This window comes from Phalacrocorax carbo, chromosome 8, assembly GCF_963921805.1.
Source record: "Phalacrocorax carbo chromosome 8, bPhaCar2.1, whole genome shotgun sequence".
Classification (NCBI taxonomy): domain Eukaryota; kingdom Metazoa; phylum Chordata; class Aves; order Suliformes; family Phalacrocoracidae; genus Phalacrocorax; species Phalacrocorax carbo.
This window is the reverse complement of record NC_087520.1, coordinates 13,282,171-13,298,527: the sequence shown is the minus strand read 5'-3', so window position 1 is coordinate 13,298,527 and position 16,357 is coordinate 13,282,171. Positions and strand designations below refer to the sequence as shown.

The window sequence follows — 16,357 nt, the reverse complement described above, 5'->3', positions numbered from 1 at the left end:
GCCGGCGGGGGCTGCGATTGGCGGGCGCCGAAGCCACGCCTCCATGTTGTTGTAAGGAGCAGAGAGAAGATGGCGGCGGCAGCGGCCGTGAGGGGCATCGGGGGCGGGCTAGGCCGCAGCCTGCGGGAGCTCCGCATCCACCTGTGTCAGCGCTCCGCGGGCAGCCGCGGCGTCAGGTGAGCCAGGAGCCGCAGGGCTGGGCAGCGCGGGGGCCAGGGGGCCCGCTTTGCGGACCGGCCCGGGGAGAGAGGAGTGGGGTACCGGCCTCCCCTCAGCCTGCCCGGCCTCCTCCCCGATCCGGCCCGAGCGGACTCAGCCACGGGGAATCGCCGTTCCTCCTTCCCTCCCCAGAGAATTCATCGAGCAGCACTACGTGACCCTGAAAAAGGCAAATCCCGACTTCCCCATCCTGATCCGCGAGTGCTCTGGTGTCCAGCCCAAGCTCTGGGCTCGGTACGGTAAGTGGGGCCTGCCCGCCGGGAAGCACCATCTGAGGACATCTAAGAGAGCGTCTGAGCCCCACCGTCTGCAGCAAATGGGGGGATTCAGCAGTTACAATGATGGAGGGGGAGCAACTGTCTATGCGGCAAGGTGGGGATTGACTTCAGAGTTACTGGTCCATGACCTGCTGGGAGACAAAAACGGGCCTGTGGTTTCTGAGCCGTTTGCCAGCTTGTGTCTGTGATCTTCCACCCTGGTAGGATTCATATACAGAAAAATGCTTCTGTTTTTCTCCTTTGTTTTCACTGCATTCTCAGTGAAACACCAAGGAGGGAGCAGAAAAATCTCTGTAAAGGCTTTGTTTTCTTCCTAGAGCCATCTGGGCTAGACAAAAATAATTTAGAAACTTTCTTTCAAAGAGGTGCAATGACTCTAAGCATGAGTTTCCCAGTGCAAGCACATGGGCCAGCAGAGCTTGCTAGTATGGTGCCTGTCTCATCTGAATGTGACTTGCAGGGAAATATACCCCAGGGTAAGGGCTGCTGTAGGAACAGCAAGTTTTTCAGCGCTATTTTACTGAAGTGTTGGTGAGCATCTTGATGTGAGTAGGCCTAAAGCCACGAGGTTGTTCTGGGATGTGGTGGTGGCCTTTGCCCAGCTGCTGCCCACCAGAAGTGAACAAAAAGAGGCAAGGAAGCCTGTTGGGCTGCATTGGCTTCTCTCCAAGGGAAAGGCTGAGAAAAGAGAGGTGAAAACCATAACTTGGGCACAGGGAGGCATACTGGGGAGTGGTGGGTGCAAAAGGGTGGTGATGGAGCCTGGGCTGTGACACCAGTTGCGCATGGGAAATATAAAGCAGGGCTTTGGGTTGTCCTTGCACCAGAAAAGGACCAAGGCACCTGCTCCCTCTGTCACCCTCTGTCTTTCCTGCAGAGTTTGGCAAGGAGAAAAGCGTGCCGCTGAACAACCTTACCATGGATGAAGTGGCCAAGGCCTTAGAGAACATTGTGAAAAGCAAGATGTGAAGACAGACAGTTAATATGTGCTGAAAACTTGACTAATGATCTTTAATGTAAAATGTGTATCTAACTTATCAATTGCATAAATGCAATGTGCTTACCCTGAGCTTCATGTGTTGGGTTTAAAGCTAATGGGAGACACTGGAGGGAATGGCTGATGCAGCAGGGTTTATACATCAGCTCCCCAGCATCAAGAGCCCATCTGCCCAGGTTGCAGCTCAGCTCTGCCTGTGTACCAAGCTCTGGGGAGGTGCAGGGCAGCCCGCCAGTTGCTGAGGTGGCGACAAGGATGGAAACAGCCATATCTTGCCAAGGACCAGTGTCCCCGTGCAGCCAGCACTGGTGCTTACAGCTGGTAGTTAGACCCTAACCAGTCCTTGGGAAAGCAGGGCACAGGGTGAACATACTGTTTACTCCTTGGATGGAAGGGAGGTGGCATGGTCTAGGAGAAGGCAGACAATGTGGTGTGGCAGGGACTGAAGGTGGAGGCTCCCAGGGGCTGCCCGACCATGTCCAGCAGTGCTCGTGCCCGCTCCTGCAGTTCTGGGGTGCTCTGGTGCTGCTCAAGGGCTTGGTGCCCACCTTGCCTGACGAAGTCAGCAGCAGCCTATGTGAGAGGAGAGGGGTGAGAGCTGGCTGGCTGCCACCTGAGTAGCTGCTACAGCTGATGCTGGCTGCCCAGAACCACCACTGTACAGCTCAGGGAACAGGGCTGAAGGAATTTCCTAGAGCCCTATCAGACACGAGAGTCCCAAGCCCCGTAAATCCAGCGATGTTGATTGCTGGCCAGGAGCACACAGCTTGAAGTAAGCACAACTGAATCAAAAGAATCTCCAGAATCTCCCCATAATAACCTCAAAGGCTACAAACAACCTGCCCAAAACCCAGTCATTATCAATGAAAAGGAACTCCCCAGAGACACAAGGAGGGGCTTCCACCCTCTGCATCACACAAGCGCCCTGCTTCAGGCACGTGCCTGTGTGCTGAGGAGCACAGGGCTAGCGTGGCAATGACTGAAGGCAGTATTATTTAAATAATAATAGTAATCCCCATCCCTGGCTTTATGATCTTGTGCTTGATTCTGGGGCAGATGCCCCTGCTCTTACCTCTGGCCAGTGCAGGAAGAGGAGGTGCAGCAGCTCAAGGCACTGTCCCACCACTTCAGAGTCGGGCAGCGTGAGGGTGGGCAGCAGCAGGGGCAGGGCAGGCTGCCAGTGCAGCTGCTGGCAGTAGGCTGGCCCCTTCTCTGCTATATTGCACAGAACGGTCAGGACCTGGACACAGAAGTGAGAGGGAGTGAACAATGAACGCTTTTGTTGGCAGGTAGATTCCTGACAGGCTTAGATTTAGGAGAGCTCCACAGAAGTCCCATGTCCTCCCTGGAGGTCCTGCCAGGTGCTTCCCCAAAGCCACGTGCCCACCAACCATCTGTATTTTGAATGCTCTTTAAAAGCCTTCTCCAGCCCCACCCCAAGGCACTGTTCATTGCTGTGCCAAGCAGCACAGCCGTACCACCCACCGCTTGGCAGAACATCTTCCCCAAGGCTTTCTAAAGCTTTAGGGTCTTCCAGAAGAAGGTGGCAGCAGCCTCCCCAGGCCCACTCCAGGAGCTGGCAGGCCTGGCCCCAAGTTAACATCTGCCTTGGAACCTGTCTTCTGCCAGGACAAGACTCCATCAAGGGTAATACAGACATAGTGACTTCAGGGGAGGCAGATGGTGACTATCACAACACAAGACCTTCTGCCAAGCTGTTCCTACTGGCAAGCTGTTCCTACTGCCCCCAACCAACCTCCAGCTTGAGCGCTGTGCTTGCAGGATTCACGTTCCTGAAAGTCCAGTGCTTCCCCCGAGACCTGGAGCATAAGGCGAGGTCTTACCAACACACTGGCCATCTGGGAACATGGCAGGAGCTGCAGCAGGGCCGGGAGCAAGTCCAGAGAGAGCAGAGCGGAGCAGAAGAAGGGCTTGTCCGCTAGGGTGGGCAGAGAAGGTACATGTCAATAAAACAGAGGTTTCTGAGGGAGGTCTCTGTAGACAAGACACCATGAGTCTGGCAGTAATCAAGGCAGGTCCCAGCACCGGCTCTGGCTCTGCTGACAGCCCCACAGGACACTCACCTGTGAGGTTGTTCAGCAGCCAGAGACACTCCTGTATGATGAACGGGTGCTGCTGGAGGAATGACTGCAGGATGAGGAAGAGGGCAATAAGCAGGCGCTCGTCCTGGATCTGGGCTTCACAGCCTGTCTCCTCTGCGAGCAGGTTGCTGAGACAACGCAGCACTGGGCAGATGAGCTGCAATGGTGGGAAACACAAAGCCTTTAGCTGGACCACATCCCCATAGCAATGCAAAGAATGGCCAGCACCCTGCCCATGTCTCACCAGCTCCAGGCCATCAGGAGCATCTTGGGGTATTTCAGAAGCCAGGTCAAGCAAGAGCAAGCTGAGGGCAGGCAAGGCCCCCAGCGACAGCAATGCCACGTTGGCTGTATGGCTGCAAAGGGAAGGGACAGCGTGGTTGCTCTCAGCACTCAGAGAGGGAAAACTGCTGCAGCCCTCACCAAGTAACGGGGCCTGGAAATTTGGCGCGCTCTCCTGTCAACCACAGGGCTTGTTTCATGTTTGAATAGCAGCTAGTTTCTGAGCTTATGAGAAAGTTTAAAAGCCCACAGAAAACATCCACTGGAATTATCTGTGTGGATCTTGAAACAACAGCCCTGATCCTTCTTTCTGCTGGGGCTGCTGAGAAAGATGGCACTAGAGCAGCCACACCAAGGCAGGCAGAGATTATTGGCAGCAGCCAGCCCAGCCAGGTGACACTGGGCCAACCCCAGAAGCATGAGGATTCAGGGAGCTTGCCTTTGGAGCGTGCAGGAGAACTCCTGACATGGGCAGGCGATGGGGAGTGTTTCAGAGGACTAGGAACAGCCTCTTCAGATTTATCACCTGTTATCACACTGTAAAGGAACTCAGCGATCCTGCAAACAGCAGGTGTGCACTCAGATATGAGAGTGGGAATGCCCAGGATGGCAGGGAAATTGCTTTCCCAAGGGAAAGGGACAAGCAGAAGGAATCCAGTTCCCCTTGCAGGACCCTGAGCCTTCATGTGTCTGTTCGGCTACCCACAAGGAACTCAAAATGAGAAAGGCGCGTTTACCTACAAACGATGTAGTGAAGACACCATGCAAACTCCACGGCTGCTCCTATCCCAGCCTTGAGGCTGGAGCAAACCAGTCGAAGCATGTGCTGGGGGAGAACAGAGTCCAGAACCAAGCTGGAGTCAGAACGGCAGAGTTAACAGAGGCACAGGCCAGAGCACACAAGCAAGACAGACAACTGACAGGGAGACACTAGCCCTGGCCACCGAGCAGGGAGCTGCTCTCCCACGTACTGGGGGCCACATGCTCCAAAAACACACCTGGAAGAGACTCTTACCTAAGGGCTGCAGCCTCAGGTACCACTAAGGCCCAGCACAAGCTCTGCCTGTCCACGGCAGGACCTGGGGGCACCCAGGACACCTTGGCTGGGGTCACGTTTTTAGCACTGGGGGCTGTCAAGCCAATCTTTTCCTTCACAGGAAGAATACAGCCAGAATTTCCCTGCAAGCCTACCCTGCTCAACACTGTCCTTTACTGAAATACCAGAGCTGTCTGCTCAGATGAGGCTGAGGGAAGAGAGTCAAGCCTCATGCCCTGATCTGCAACAAAACCTCCATAGTTCTTGTAGGATTCTGCTCTGAATGATTAATATCAATGAGATGGGAAAAGCATCATTGTCCCTGGCACTCAAATACCACACTGGGCCCCAGGGCCCATCCTGATGGAGGGTTAAGAGGCTTGGACTCACGGTATGATCTCTGTGGGGGCTTCCTTGGCTTGGAGGAGCTGTGAGAGGACGTAGCCCAGACCTTCCAGCACAGCCTCGTGTGGGGACTGCAATCAGACAGAACAAAGCTAATCCCACATGACAGAGCCAGGGGATCCCAGGGTGCCAGCTGCTGTGCTGGTGAGAAGGCAATACCTCTTTGTGACACCAAACCAAGCAGCTGAGTGGCACAGTTTCTCATGCCTGGAGAAGAAGGGGCACAGCAGGGGACTGGGAGTGACAGAGAAACCTGTGGCCACACCAAAGCTGAGCCTTCCCCCCTCCCCGCACTCACATCAGCTGTAGTTGTAGGGATCCAGGAGCCCAAATACAGCAGCAGTGCTGCTTTGAGCATTCAGATGTGCTAACGACAGCCCCACGGGCTGTGTTGCCCTCGTATGCCTGCTGGACCCAAGCTGTGCAGAGGGGAGAAGTCTGCAGCTCCCCATGCTACAGACTGTTTATTGGCAAGTCACAGTTACAGATATGAGAGATTCAGCTGGAGAAGAACACAAGGTGGTGACCTGAGCCCCAAAAATGGAGTGCAGGAGAGCCCATAAGAGGCCCTCCCCTGCGAGGGAACATCCCTCTGCAGAAGGGTCTCTGCCCATGGCCACAGCTGGAAGGAGGACTGGTAACTCAGTACTGTCAGCCAGCATCTGAAGGGCGTAAGAAAAGGCATCTTTCTGGGGCAGGGCAGGGGAAGAGTGTGGCTGAGCTATTTCACCCACCTGGATGCAGGATGCCAGCACTGGAATGATGCCCTGAGGCAGAAGCTGCTTCCTCACAGCTTCGCTTTCTACTACCAGGTTCCCCAGTGTGTACAAACACAGCTCCTGAAACATGCCCGAGAAAGCAGGTCACTTCCTCTGCACTCCCCAGTGGGTCGCTGGCCAGCCTGGGCAGCCAGCAAGGCCCTAGGTCCCTGCACCCCGGGACTATGGCACACCTTCCCCTGAATGGGGCAGAAGCTGTCTTGAGGGGTAAACACAGACAGATACTGCCGGACTCTCCAGCTACCCTGTTCCTACCTGTATCAGCTTCAATTTATCCCTTTTCTATCTGGCTCAGGTTGGGATCTAATCACTTGTACTCTGGAGGGTTTTTTAGGCTTCTAATTATTGCTATGACATTTCCCTGAGACCCCTCTAATTCCACAGTATTCTCCTGGAGACTGCCCGTGTGTTGCATTAAATGTGATCACCACCTTGGGGTTGTTTCCCATCTTGTTCCTTAGCTCTGATCTTGTCTGCTTCTCAAAGGAGCACAGCATGATGCACAAGGCACAGTGCTTGGCAGCTGGCAAAACACACAGGCATCCCAGAGCTACTCTAACTGCTCACTCCTTTGCCCAGACCAAACTGCACAGCTTGGAGCCACAGGCACTCTGCTCTTCCTCCTGACCTGGACAAAAGCCTGCCTGCTTGTTCCATGAAGGTAAGCTGATAAAGTAGCTGTCCCTGCATCCCAGCCTGTAGCTGTTCACTTCTTTCACTTTTCCAACATCTTTTAAAACACCTAAACTGGCCTGCATCTAGTATTTCTGCTTTACTCACCACACAGACACCAAGGCACCTCCTGTCCAGGCCCAGCCTGAGTCAAGAAGCCAGACCATGGGTCTGGTGATGGAGGCTAACTGCCACAGCCTGCAGTCCCTGCTTCCCCAAACAGAGCTTGGGGCTGAAGAGGGGAAACCCATTGCAAATAGGGCAAATCACTGTCCTTGGCTGCAGCAGGGGGATTTTCCAGGCCCAGATGAGGCTTGGGAGCATTTAAGAGCAGGCTGCAGCTACCTGGAAGGAGGTGCAGCACAATGGAACCAAACTCCTCTTGGTGTTGACACAGTGAAGAGGGTCTCCATATTTCCAAGACGTGGCCAAAGCCTCGCTGCCCTGGGCTAAACACTGGGGACAGTCCTGCTCCAGAGGGCCCCTTCCCACCAGCACTCCTATGTGAGCTGTGTTAGTCTAAGGCTGGCCAAGAGGTCAACACCCAACTGCTACCAAAGGATTATCAGGTTCCAGAGCCCTGGCAAATGAAAGCACAGATCTTACCGTGAACTCAATGCTGTGTCCTGAGAGGTAGGTGAGGAGATAGGAGGTCACTGGCAGACATGCCTCAGCCACCGCAGGGTCACTGGAGTGGGAGAGCTCGTGGAAACAGCGGGCTGCCTCCATCTGCATGTCAGCCAGGCTGCTGGTGAAGAGCCCGATGAGTGTCCGGATGCTGCTGTCCAGCCTGGTGGAACCCAAAGGGTGCTATCGCCTCCTGCCTTCCCACCCTGGGCCACACACCAGCTCACCCACATAAGGACTGGGACACGGGGCCACTCTGGGCACGCTCTTGGTAACAGCCATGCAGTGCCAGATCTGGGCTGACCTGACAAACTTCTGCTGAGTCTCCTTGTTCCGCAGAGCCCAGCAGAGGCGGCTGAGTGATCTTTTCCTGTCCTCTGAACCCCTCTGTATGCCTCTGAGCAGCTCAAGAACCTATCCGAAAATTAAAAGATGAGTGAATTTCAAGCAGTGCTAGGGTTAAGATTTCATCCCCTCAATCCTGGAGGCAAAGAAACCCAGGGTGCAAAGATGGTCATAAAGAGCCTTCCTGTTTCTCAATGTGTCTGCAAGTGACTCAGAAAACACTCCAAAACCCACCCCCACCCAGGCTCCTCCACATGCCTAGAGGCTGGGCAAGACCTCACAGACCCCCATCACCACAGAGAACAATAAGGCTCTTCACCTCATCTTCTGAGAGAGGGTCCAGCACAGTCTCTGCTCCACCCTGTCCACCCTCCTCTGCCGTGCTGTCCTCCCGCAGAAGCCGCTTGCTGACCAGCTGCTCCTGCCGCCTGGCTTTCCTGAGAGCTGTGATCAGATTGGTCACGGTCACCACCTGCTGAGGTCAAGACGCTTCTCCATCCCACCAGAGACCCTAATTTCTTTTAACAGGGAGAAACTGCCAGTTCCTCCTCACATGAGCTGGGAGGGATGCATGAGGCAGTGACTGCATTTAGACCTTGCATGTTGCAGGGCAATGGGGACAGGCATGCATCAGCACGTCAAGTCACAGCTGAGCAAACCACTATGAAGGCAGGAGGACCAGAGCAGCAGTACTAAGAGGGACCCAAAAATGGTTTTAGGCAGACGAGACCTTGGAAAATGCAAACCGCATGGAGGTGGTTGAGGAAACGGGGCATCCAGGGCAGATTAAAATATGGATTAACAAATAATAAGGCTGTAAAACGTTTCCCCGAGTGGACTAGGGGCTCACAGATGCCAACCATCCCGCCCAGCCCCGCTATGCGCGGCCAGACGGGGCGAGGGACCGGGGCTTTGTTTGGGTCCCGCTATGGGGCAGAGCTGGCAGCCACGGGGGCTCCCACCAGTCACCCCGCCACCCATGGGGCGGGGGGGGCGCCCCCACAAACCCGCCCGGCTCCCCCCGACCCTGAGAGCTCTCTCCAGGGCGCACTGCGCCCTGCCCTGCCCTGCCGGCCCCGGCCCCGGCCCCGACCAGCCTCTCGCTCCCGCCGCCGGTCCCGCAGCTCCACCGCGCCGCTGCCGCTAGGCCTAGGCCTGGCCCCGCGCCGCCGCAGGCCCCACATAGCAGCGGGGCGGGGGAGGAAGCGGAGGAGAGAGAGGAAGCGGAGGAGGGGGAGGAAGCAGAGGCCGGGGCGGAGGAAGCGGAGGCCGGGGCGGGGCCATCCCGGGGCGGGGCCGGAACGCGGAGGCCTCGGCTGGGACGCCGCTTGATCCTCCGCGGGCAGATCCGGGAAGGGTGGCCGGGACGACTCCGTAGGTTGGCTGGGGGCCCTGCTGTCCCCGCCGAGGGCTCGGCCGACGGGTCCGCCCGTAGCCCGGGGAGCTCTGCGGCCCGGGCATCCCCTGCCTCGTCAGCTCCCGGCGCGGGAGGAGCAGGGTCGGCCCTTGCCGGGGCAGGGGCTCTGGTGGGGCGCGCCCCGCCGTCCCGCTGCTGCGGCTTCGGGAGCGAGCTGGGCTGCGTGGCCGGGGTCGGTCTTGAGGAGCACTGGTGACCCTCTTCGGAGCGATCACGGCACCGGCTCCAGGGATGGGTTTGCAGGGCCTCCGTGCGGGGAAATCGACACGAGCGTGCACGGCGGGTGGAAAACAGCGTGGGGATGAACTTCTCTGGTCTTGCGGGGCTGAAACCAGCCAGCCTCGGGGCTCAGGCAAGGTTTCTGCTCACACAGGGCTGGGCTGCATGGTTGTTAGAGCCAAAAGAGCCCAGAGACTCACCAGAAACATAAGACAGTGGGGCTTGGTGTCTTGGGATCTTCCACGGTGGCAACTAGAACAAGAAAGTCATCACCCAAAAGATGGCTCCAGGACTACATGTGTTTGAAGCAGGGTGTGACTGGCCAGTGAGGAGATACAGTGCTCATTTTTTCCCCAGAAAGCCATCTAGGGGAATTTGCAGCTGGTGGCCAGGAATGGGCAATTAAAAGGTACCAGGCCCAGACAGTTAGAGCTGCCGATTTCACCCAAGAAAGTAGCGAGGAGAATTCAGAAAGGCAGCTACAATTTTTCCACAACGCACACAGGTGCAGTTTCATGTAACCTGAGAATGGAGAAGAGGAATCATGGAATTTCTGAACCCCTGTGCACAAGGAATTGCTCAAGCAAAGGCAGCAAAAGCAGTGCAGCACTCTGCCTGAGATGCCAAGAACAAGAAAATGAGCTGCAGTAGATGTAATAAGCAAAAGGAGACCTTCCCTTCAGCCACCCCAGCAGCAGAGTCCCAGAATGTGTGGGACAGGCAGCTCCTACCCAAGCTCTTCTTGCATTGATAGTGTCTTTCTACAATGCTGCATTAACAACAAACTGAAAATTGAATCTTTTTGCTGAGCAGTTTTGTCGCTTTTCTGAAACACTTTCTGAAATCCAACATAGGCAGAGAAAGCCCTGGGGAAGACAAAATCCCTGACGGATCTTTCCAAATGCCTGGTTGCCTCCGGTCGCTGATGGGGAGCATTAACATTTTGGCATAGGCGCAGCCACTAGCTGCCTAAGGAGCACGGGGCAAGAGATGTGAGTTCCTTGGCCAAGCCAAGTACCCAGCTTGCCAAGGAGGCTGATCTCGGGTGAAGAAGTGCCCTTCACAGACTTGGGCTGTGTGCACAGTGGATGGGAATTTGTCCCGTCCCCATCCTACATGAGATACAGGCATCTGGCAATGGTCTGGATACTGGGTATGACAGTCCTGTACTCTTCTGTGGGGCCTCCTGCAGAGTGCTCAGCACCCAGTGGGCTCTGAGACACAGCAAGCCCAGAGTATGTGGAAGCAAAAGTGTGTCTGGGCTGGTCCCCAGAGTGAATTTAGGGTACCTTTGCTGCACTCTCTTCCCTGATCCTGCCTAGGAAAGCGACCAGCATTGGCACTTAAACCAAAACCCTCGCCAGCCTGCAGCTGCAAGAGCTCCTTGCTGCAGGGAAGTGAAGCAGAAGTGACTTGGGCGTTTGCTGCGTGGTGTGTTGCTTCCCGTGGCGCACCCGGCACTGTCCTGCTTGGGAAGTCACGCAGTGGCAGCAAGGGCAGTACCCGGGAACCTGCCTGCAGGTGCCCGCCAGCCCGACCATGTGGATCTAAATGTAGGCAGGAAAGACTGTGGAGGTGCCAACAGCAGCTGGAAGACACCTGCAGGCATTGAGGTCTTATCCTGCTGGAGGCAGGGGAGGATCAGGCACAGGAGAAAGCTGAGCACTCACAGAACCTTTGGCGCGGAAGCCCAGGATTTGGCAGCAGCTAGAGAAGCAGCCGTGAGGCAAGGAAACATTTCAGTCGTGAGCTGGCTGGTGAGTCACTGGACAAACCCACCCCTGCTTCATGTTGCCGTCCCCAGTGAGGGGTGCTTCACACAAGTGCTGGAGGAGAGCTTCTCCCCGGGAGGGGGGTGCAGCCCCATGACAGCACAGAGAGGTGTGGAGAGCTCTGTCCTCAGAAGTTTTTGAGACACAGCCAGAAAAAGCTGTGGCGGATTGGGGCTAGTGCTGTCAACAGACCTGTTGACCTCCTGCATGGAGCAGGAGATTGGGCTGGAGACCCCTAAAGAGTCCTTGCCACTGCCCCATCTGCGTGCTCAGACACAGCTGAGTCAGCACATTCTTAGGCACCTTTAATCTTTGCTGCTTTTTTGCAATCTGTTGGTAAGACCCTCCCCTCAGCTGGACAGCAAAGCGATACTCAGTGCTGTCAGGGGTGCATACAGACCCTCAGAAATTATTTCCTAAGTACTAGCTCTTGGAGGCTGGTAATGAATCAGATTGCTGGGTGAGAAAAAGGAAAATATGAAGCCCTCTGTTGCAATTTCCTGCCCCGCATTACAGTGTGTACCAAACAGAGAAACAGACAGAGCTGTGGCTCTCCCATCCTGTGGTCAGCCAGATATGGCTTCACTGTCCATACCTCAGCATTTCTAGTTTCTCCTGATTTGTGGGACTTCCTGGTCACTTAGGACAGGGAGGCTCTGCAACAAGGCAGCCCAGGCAGGAAAGCGCAGAGCCTGGTGCCTGCTGCCTTGGGAGGAGCCACTCTGCCTTGCTGAAACCCTGCTTTTGGGCTGGGGTGAGACCGGTGCCACCGATTCCCTGCCGAGGAGTGGGTGGCACAGGTGTTTCTCTTGGGTGTTTCACTGGTGACATGGGCTGGGAGCTTTGCCTGAGTTACGGCTGAGTAGCCAGGTGGGTGCTGACAAGGTGTGCAGGACCCACACGAAGGGCAGTTGGGCAGAAGTGGTGAGGGCAGTGCTACGTCCCTGAGGGGTGGCTCTCTGGGGCTGAACCTGCCCAAGTCAGCCCTCCCATCATCTGGATCTGAATGGTCCCCTCAGCTGCCTCTGCCACAAGAGTGCTGCCTTTCACCATTGCTCTCCTAATTTCTAGGCTGTTCACCATGAATGTGGCTGTTCTCCTCCTCCTGGGGCTGGGGCTGTTGGAGGCAGAAGGCAGGTGTTTCTTCAGTCGCACTCAGGAGCGCTGTGTGTGCTACAACCTGTCCCAGGAAAGCATAGGCAGCATCATCCAGTGCCTCCCGGCCTCTGTTGTGGAGTTTTGGGGGGGAGAGCTGGAGAAGTACATAGCCTTCCCCATCAGTGACCTGGACCCTTCCACCATTGAAATGCTGGGCTCCCTCACTGTCAGGAAAATAATTTTTGGTGATCTTCTGGTACCTGAGATACTCCTTGCCCGAGTCCTGAGGTTCTTCTCCTACACCCATGTGCAGGAGCTGGTATTTGAGAGCTGCATTTTTGAGGGAAGAGGAAGCTGGGCTGAAATGGCCAACCAGGACTTGCCCATATTGTCTTTGCGCTTCCACAATGTGACATCTGCACCACTGACGGGCCGTGAGCAGGACTTCTCTAGTCTGAGCAGCTGGCTGGAGACCCTGCAGGAGCTGGCTGTCACCAGTGCCCATGTCACCAGCCTGCCCTGTGGCATTGGAAGGGTGTTCAGAGCTCTGCGCTCTCTGGATGTGGCACAAAACAGTCTTGGGGATGACAGCTTGATACCTGCCTTTTGCGAGGGGGCTTTCCCTCAACTCCAGGTACTGAGTCTGCGACACAATAACCTGACATCCTACCATAGTGTGTGCAAAAGTGTACAGCTGCTGCGTGAGCTCCAGCATTTAGATCTCAGCCAGAACAAGCTCATGGCAGACCCGTCCTCCTCCTGCCAATGGCCGGTCGCCCTCCGATTTTTTAACTTGTCCAACACTGGCTTGGATGAAGTCCTCACACCTCTGCCTCCCAGTCTGGAAGTGCTGGACATGAGCTGCAACCACCTCCATACTGTAGATGTTTCCCTCAGTACCCTGAAGAAGCTCTTCCTAAACCAAAATATGCTGCAAGCTCCCCCCTCTGTCAGGAATTATCCCATGCTGGACACCCTCGACCTGGACAACAACTTGATTACAGAGCTGCCATTGGATGAGGTGAAGCTCCTGGGGCACCTATGGGATGTGGCTGCGGCTGGCAACCCCTACAACTGCACGTGCTCTGGAGCTGAGGGGCTCCAGGCCCTGGCGGGCATGGGGCACCTTGGGCAGGGCTGGCCCCAGGGCTACACATGTCACTCCCCACCTCACTACCAGGGCAGGCTGGTGAAGGACGTGCCAGTCTCGGTGCTGCAATGTAACAGTGCTGCAGTGATTGCCCCTGTCTGCATTATCCTTGCCCTGCTCGGTGTGGCTGGGGCCATCTGCCTGGTCAGATCCAGGCCAGGGCTCGTCCAGCCCTGCCACAAAGTGTGAAGGGGGCGTGTGACCATTCCCACCAGTGTTTTCCCGCAAAGGCTCAGTCCCAGGGGCTGCAAGGCCAAGACTTCTGTGGGAATATTCACAGGACCCCCCACAAGCTGGTGAGGGGCTCTCTCAGTGTCCCCAGTCCAGGTTCCCCTGTGAAGCAGGACTGCCCCCAGCATTATCCCACAGTGGCTGCAGCTTTGCCCATCCAAGTTTTGAGGAAACCCCAAAGCCAAGCTCCTTGCTCTGCTCTGTCCCAGCGCCACACCCTCCCGGGATGGTTTTCCTTATGGTCAACTTTAACTCCCCAAGCCCCAGTGTGCACCCATTGCCCCTGTGATATCATCTGTCCTGAACAAGAAGAGTTCAGCTCCATCATATTTGCATTGCTGCAGGCGGCGCTCAGATGCCTCAAGCCTCACTGGGATCTGGTGGTCCCTCCCCAGACCCCACACTGCACCTTGCAGCCCTGTGACCCCCAGCCCAGCTGTCCTTGCAGCCTCTGTGGCCCCCCTGCTGATCCTCCACCTCTCCTCCATGCCTGAGCCATGGCTGTGTGGATGTCTGGTTGTGAGGATGCTATTCAGCATAAGAGAAAAACCACAAAAGACAAGAAAATTAATAAATTAAACACCCCTGTACAAAAACACTAATGAGTAGGAAGTAACAGAGACAGCAACCAAGACCTGAGCTCTTAGAGCACTAGTGGACAAATCTCTCAAGTGTGACCTTGAAGAGGTTCAACCCAAAACTTTTTAACTGATAAGAAGAAAACGGGTTTATTCTGGGTTCTCAGTTATTCAGAAAAAGTCTCATAGGAAAGAGAAAATTGATTGTGGGATGATTATGGGATGCTGAGGGAGATTGGGGGAATGTGAAAAACTTACTGGGGAACACATGGGAAGGATCAAAGGGAGCATCATAGTGGGTGGGGAAGGAACAACCATGGGAGAAAGGGGACAGGGAAGATGGGGGCTGGTCATAGGTAGGCAGCACTTGTCTGGACAAGCCCTGCGCTTTGTCCCCATGGTCTGTCTTGCCTTCTCATTAAAATCTATTCCTGCATATTTTCTGTGTCACCTCACTCTCTATTCTGTTTGTGCACATGCACATGTGAGCAAACAAAGGCTGGACTAGCCAGTGGGTGAGAATCCAGGGTGTGGAAAGACCCAAGGCTGGAGCTGGAGCGTGGCTACACAGGGCCCAGGGTCCAGCTGTGGATCTGTGAGTGGCTTAGGGTCTGCTGCATGTTTGAGGGCACACAGGTTTGCAGCTGCATGTGGGTTGAGGGTGAAGGTGGTGGGGTTGTGCCATCAGCCCACATCAGCCCTGAGCAGCTGGAGGGGAGGGATGGGGCTTTACTGCCTGTGTGCTAGTGTTCCTGGGAGCACTGTTGGTGGTTACACAGGTGCTAGCAAAGGCAGGGGCTCAGGGCAGCAGGGGCAGCATTGCAATCTCATTCTATAAGGGGAATGGCGGCAGGTGGAGGGACATGTGTGCATCTCCTCATTGTGCCTGGTCCTGTCCAAATGCAAGGGACAGGGTCTGTCCTGGGACCTCTCTTCTGTCTCCCACAGTCTGCATTTACTCACACCACATAGATCCTCAGCTTCAGCATTTCCTTTTGTGCCTTCTTCATACGACTGATCTCCAATAAATGTCATTCTGGGGTCTGCGGTTGCTTCTGGTGTCTAGAAAAACCTTCATGATAGTCCAAGGTCCCTCATCTCCTGTCCTCGGCTTGCAAAGGTGTCCCTCTTGGAGCCAGGAGCATGGCAATGGTGTGAGTGGGTCCCAGCACCCACCTGCCTCCCATGGCCCTGCTGACCCCCTGGCCAGCAGGGCTTTGTTTCCAGGACATGGTGCCTCCAGGCTGGACTTGGTCCCTGTCCATTTCTGCTGACATGACCGTGCCCAACACCCATTAATATGCAAGGGAACACGATATCTCTGTGTAACCTCGTCCCTTGCCCTGTCCGAAACTGCAGCTCAAGGGCTGCCAGTACTGAGGTAGCCATGGACACTGGGGAGGTGACTGCCATATTGGCAGACATCACAGGGTGGTTTTGGGGGATCTGTCCCCTGCCTTCTGTGTGGCATGGCCACGTGCTGCCCAGCTCCCCAGGGGCTCATCCAGCTCCTGGCAGGTGCTGGGTGTGTGGGGCGGGACCCGGCTCATTCCCTCTCTGCCCTGCGTCCTGGCAGGCTGAGAAGGATGTGTATGTACGAGCAGCCATGGGACTCTGCCAGGCAGCAGGTAGAGCTAGGGCTGAGGACACCTGCCTTCAGCCCAAACCCCCATGCCAGGGAACAGGGCTAGGGTGGCAGCCACAGCCATCCTGGCACTGGGACTGCTGCCCATGCTGGTGGGGCTGGCCTGGGTGGTGGTGATGGGGAGGGGGTCTCCTCCCCACCCTGGTGGCTCTGAGCACCTTGGTCATAGTGGGAGGGCTAAGGGATGATGTGAAGCTGTGGGACCTGGCCCCAGGCTGCAGGGGGGAACAGAGCTGGGGTAGGTGGGGATGACACCCCTGCACCACCCCACACTCAGTGTTTTCGGGAGCAGGGGAGAGCTGTGAGGCCAGCAGTGAAGACCCCCTGCAGCTCTTCACTGGGAAGGAGGTCCAGGTGAGAGTGGCAGGGACATGGGCATCAAGGGGACGAGGGTCCCCAGGGAACCAGGCAGGAGCAGGGGTTCCCGTCCCAGCCACCTGCCATGCTCAGGACCCATATGGGTGCTGAGGTCTTGGGCTGATCCTGCCCTACACCCCTATGGGCG

At 56.0% G+C, this 16,357-nt stretch overlaps 3 protein-coding genes across 3 annotated transcripts; 2 read left to right on the top strand and 1 right to left on the bottom strand.

The window, feature by feature from the left end:
• Positions 1–17: 17 nt before the first annotated feature.
• NDUFA2 (NADH:ubiquinone oxidoreductase subunit A2) lies at positions 18–1,566 on the top strand. The gene is made up of 3 exons (XM_064458788.1): positions 18–176; positions 352–458; positions 1,375–1,566. The coding sequence occupies exons 1-3, from the start codon at positions 70–72 to the stop codon at positions 1,464–1,466; spliced, it is 306 nt and encodes a 101-aa protein (XP_064314858.1). The 5' UTR covers positions 18–69; the 3' UTR covers positions 1,467–1,566.
• On the bottom strand, positions 1,481–8,963 carry TMCO6 (transmembrane and coiled-coil domains 6). The gene is made up of 12 exons (XM_064458785.1): positions 8,836–8,963; positions 8,062–8,186; positions 7,702–7,811; positions 7,377–7,560; positions 6,054–6,158; positions 5,305–5,390; positions 4,616–4,732; positions 3,841–3,952; positions 3,579–3,753; positions 3,339–3,433; positions 2,567–2,734; positions 1,481–2,067 (listed from the first exon to the last, which is right to left on the bottom strand). Exons 1-12 carry the CDS (start codon positions 8,924–8,926, stop codon positions 1,903–1,905), a joined length of 1,533 nt encoding a protein of 510 aa, XP_064314855.1. The 5' UTR covers positions 8,927–8,963; the 3' UTR covers positions 1,481–1,902.
• A 136-nt stretch (positions 8,964–9,099) lies between these two features.
• CD14 (CD14 molecule) lies at positions 9,100–15,249 on the top strand. Its single transcript, XM_064458786.1, has 2 exons — positions 9,100–11,135; positions 12,222–15,249. The coding sequence occupies exon 2, from the start codon at positions 12,232–12,234 to the stop codon at positions 13,585–13,587; it is 1,356 nt and encodes a 451-aa protein (XP_064314856.1). The 5' UTR covers positions 9,100–11,135; positions 12,222–12,231; the 3' UTR covers positions 13,588–15,249.
• Positions 15,250–16,357: the final 1,108 nt, after the last annotated feature.

Excerpts from the sequence above, each read along its gene's own strand:
- NDUFA2 (XM_064458788.1), top strand. The coding sequence starts at position 70 with ATGGCGGCGGCAGCGGCCGTGAGGGGCATCGGGGGCGGGCTAGGCCGC. Across the intron at positions 177-351 it reads GCGGGCAGCCGCGGCGTCAG|AGAATTCATCGAGCAGCACT; the intron begins GTGAGCCAGGAG and ends TTCCCTCCCCAG. Across the intron at positions 459-1,374 it reads CAAGCTCTGGGCTCGGTACG|AGTTTGGCAAGGAGAAAAGC; the intron begins GTAAGTGGGGCC and ends TCTTTCCTGCAG.
- TMCO6 (XM_064458785.1), bottom strand. The coding sequence starts at position 8,926 with ATGTGGGGCCTGCGGCGGCGCGGGGCCAGGCCTAGGCCTAGCGGCAGC. Across the intron at positions 3,953-4,615 it reads CTTCACTACATCGTTTGTAG|CCATACAGCCAACGTGGCAT; the intron begins GTAAACGCGCCT and ends TTCCCTTTGCAG. Across the intron at positions 3,434-3,578 it reads GCTGCTGAACAACCTCACAG|CGGACAAGCCCTTCTTCTGC; the intron begins GTGAGTGTCCTG and ends TGCCCACCCTAG.
- CD14 (XM_064458786.1), top strand. The coding sequence starts at position 12,232 with ATGAATGTGGCTGTTCTCCTCCTCCTGGGGCTGGGGCTGTTGGAGGCA.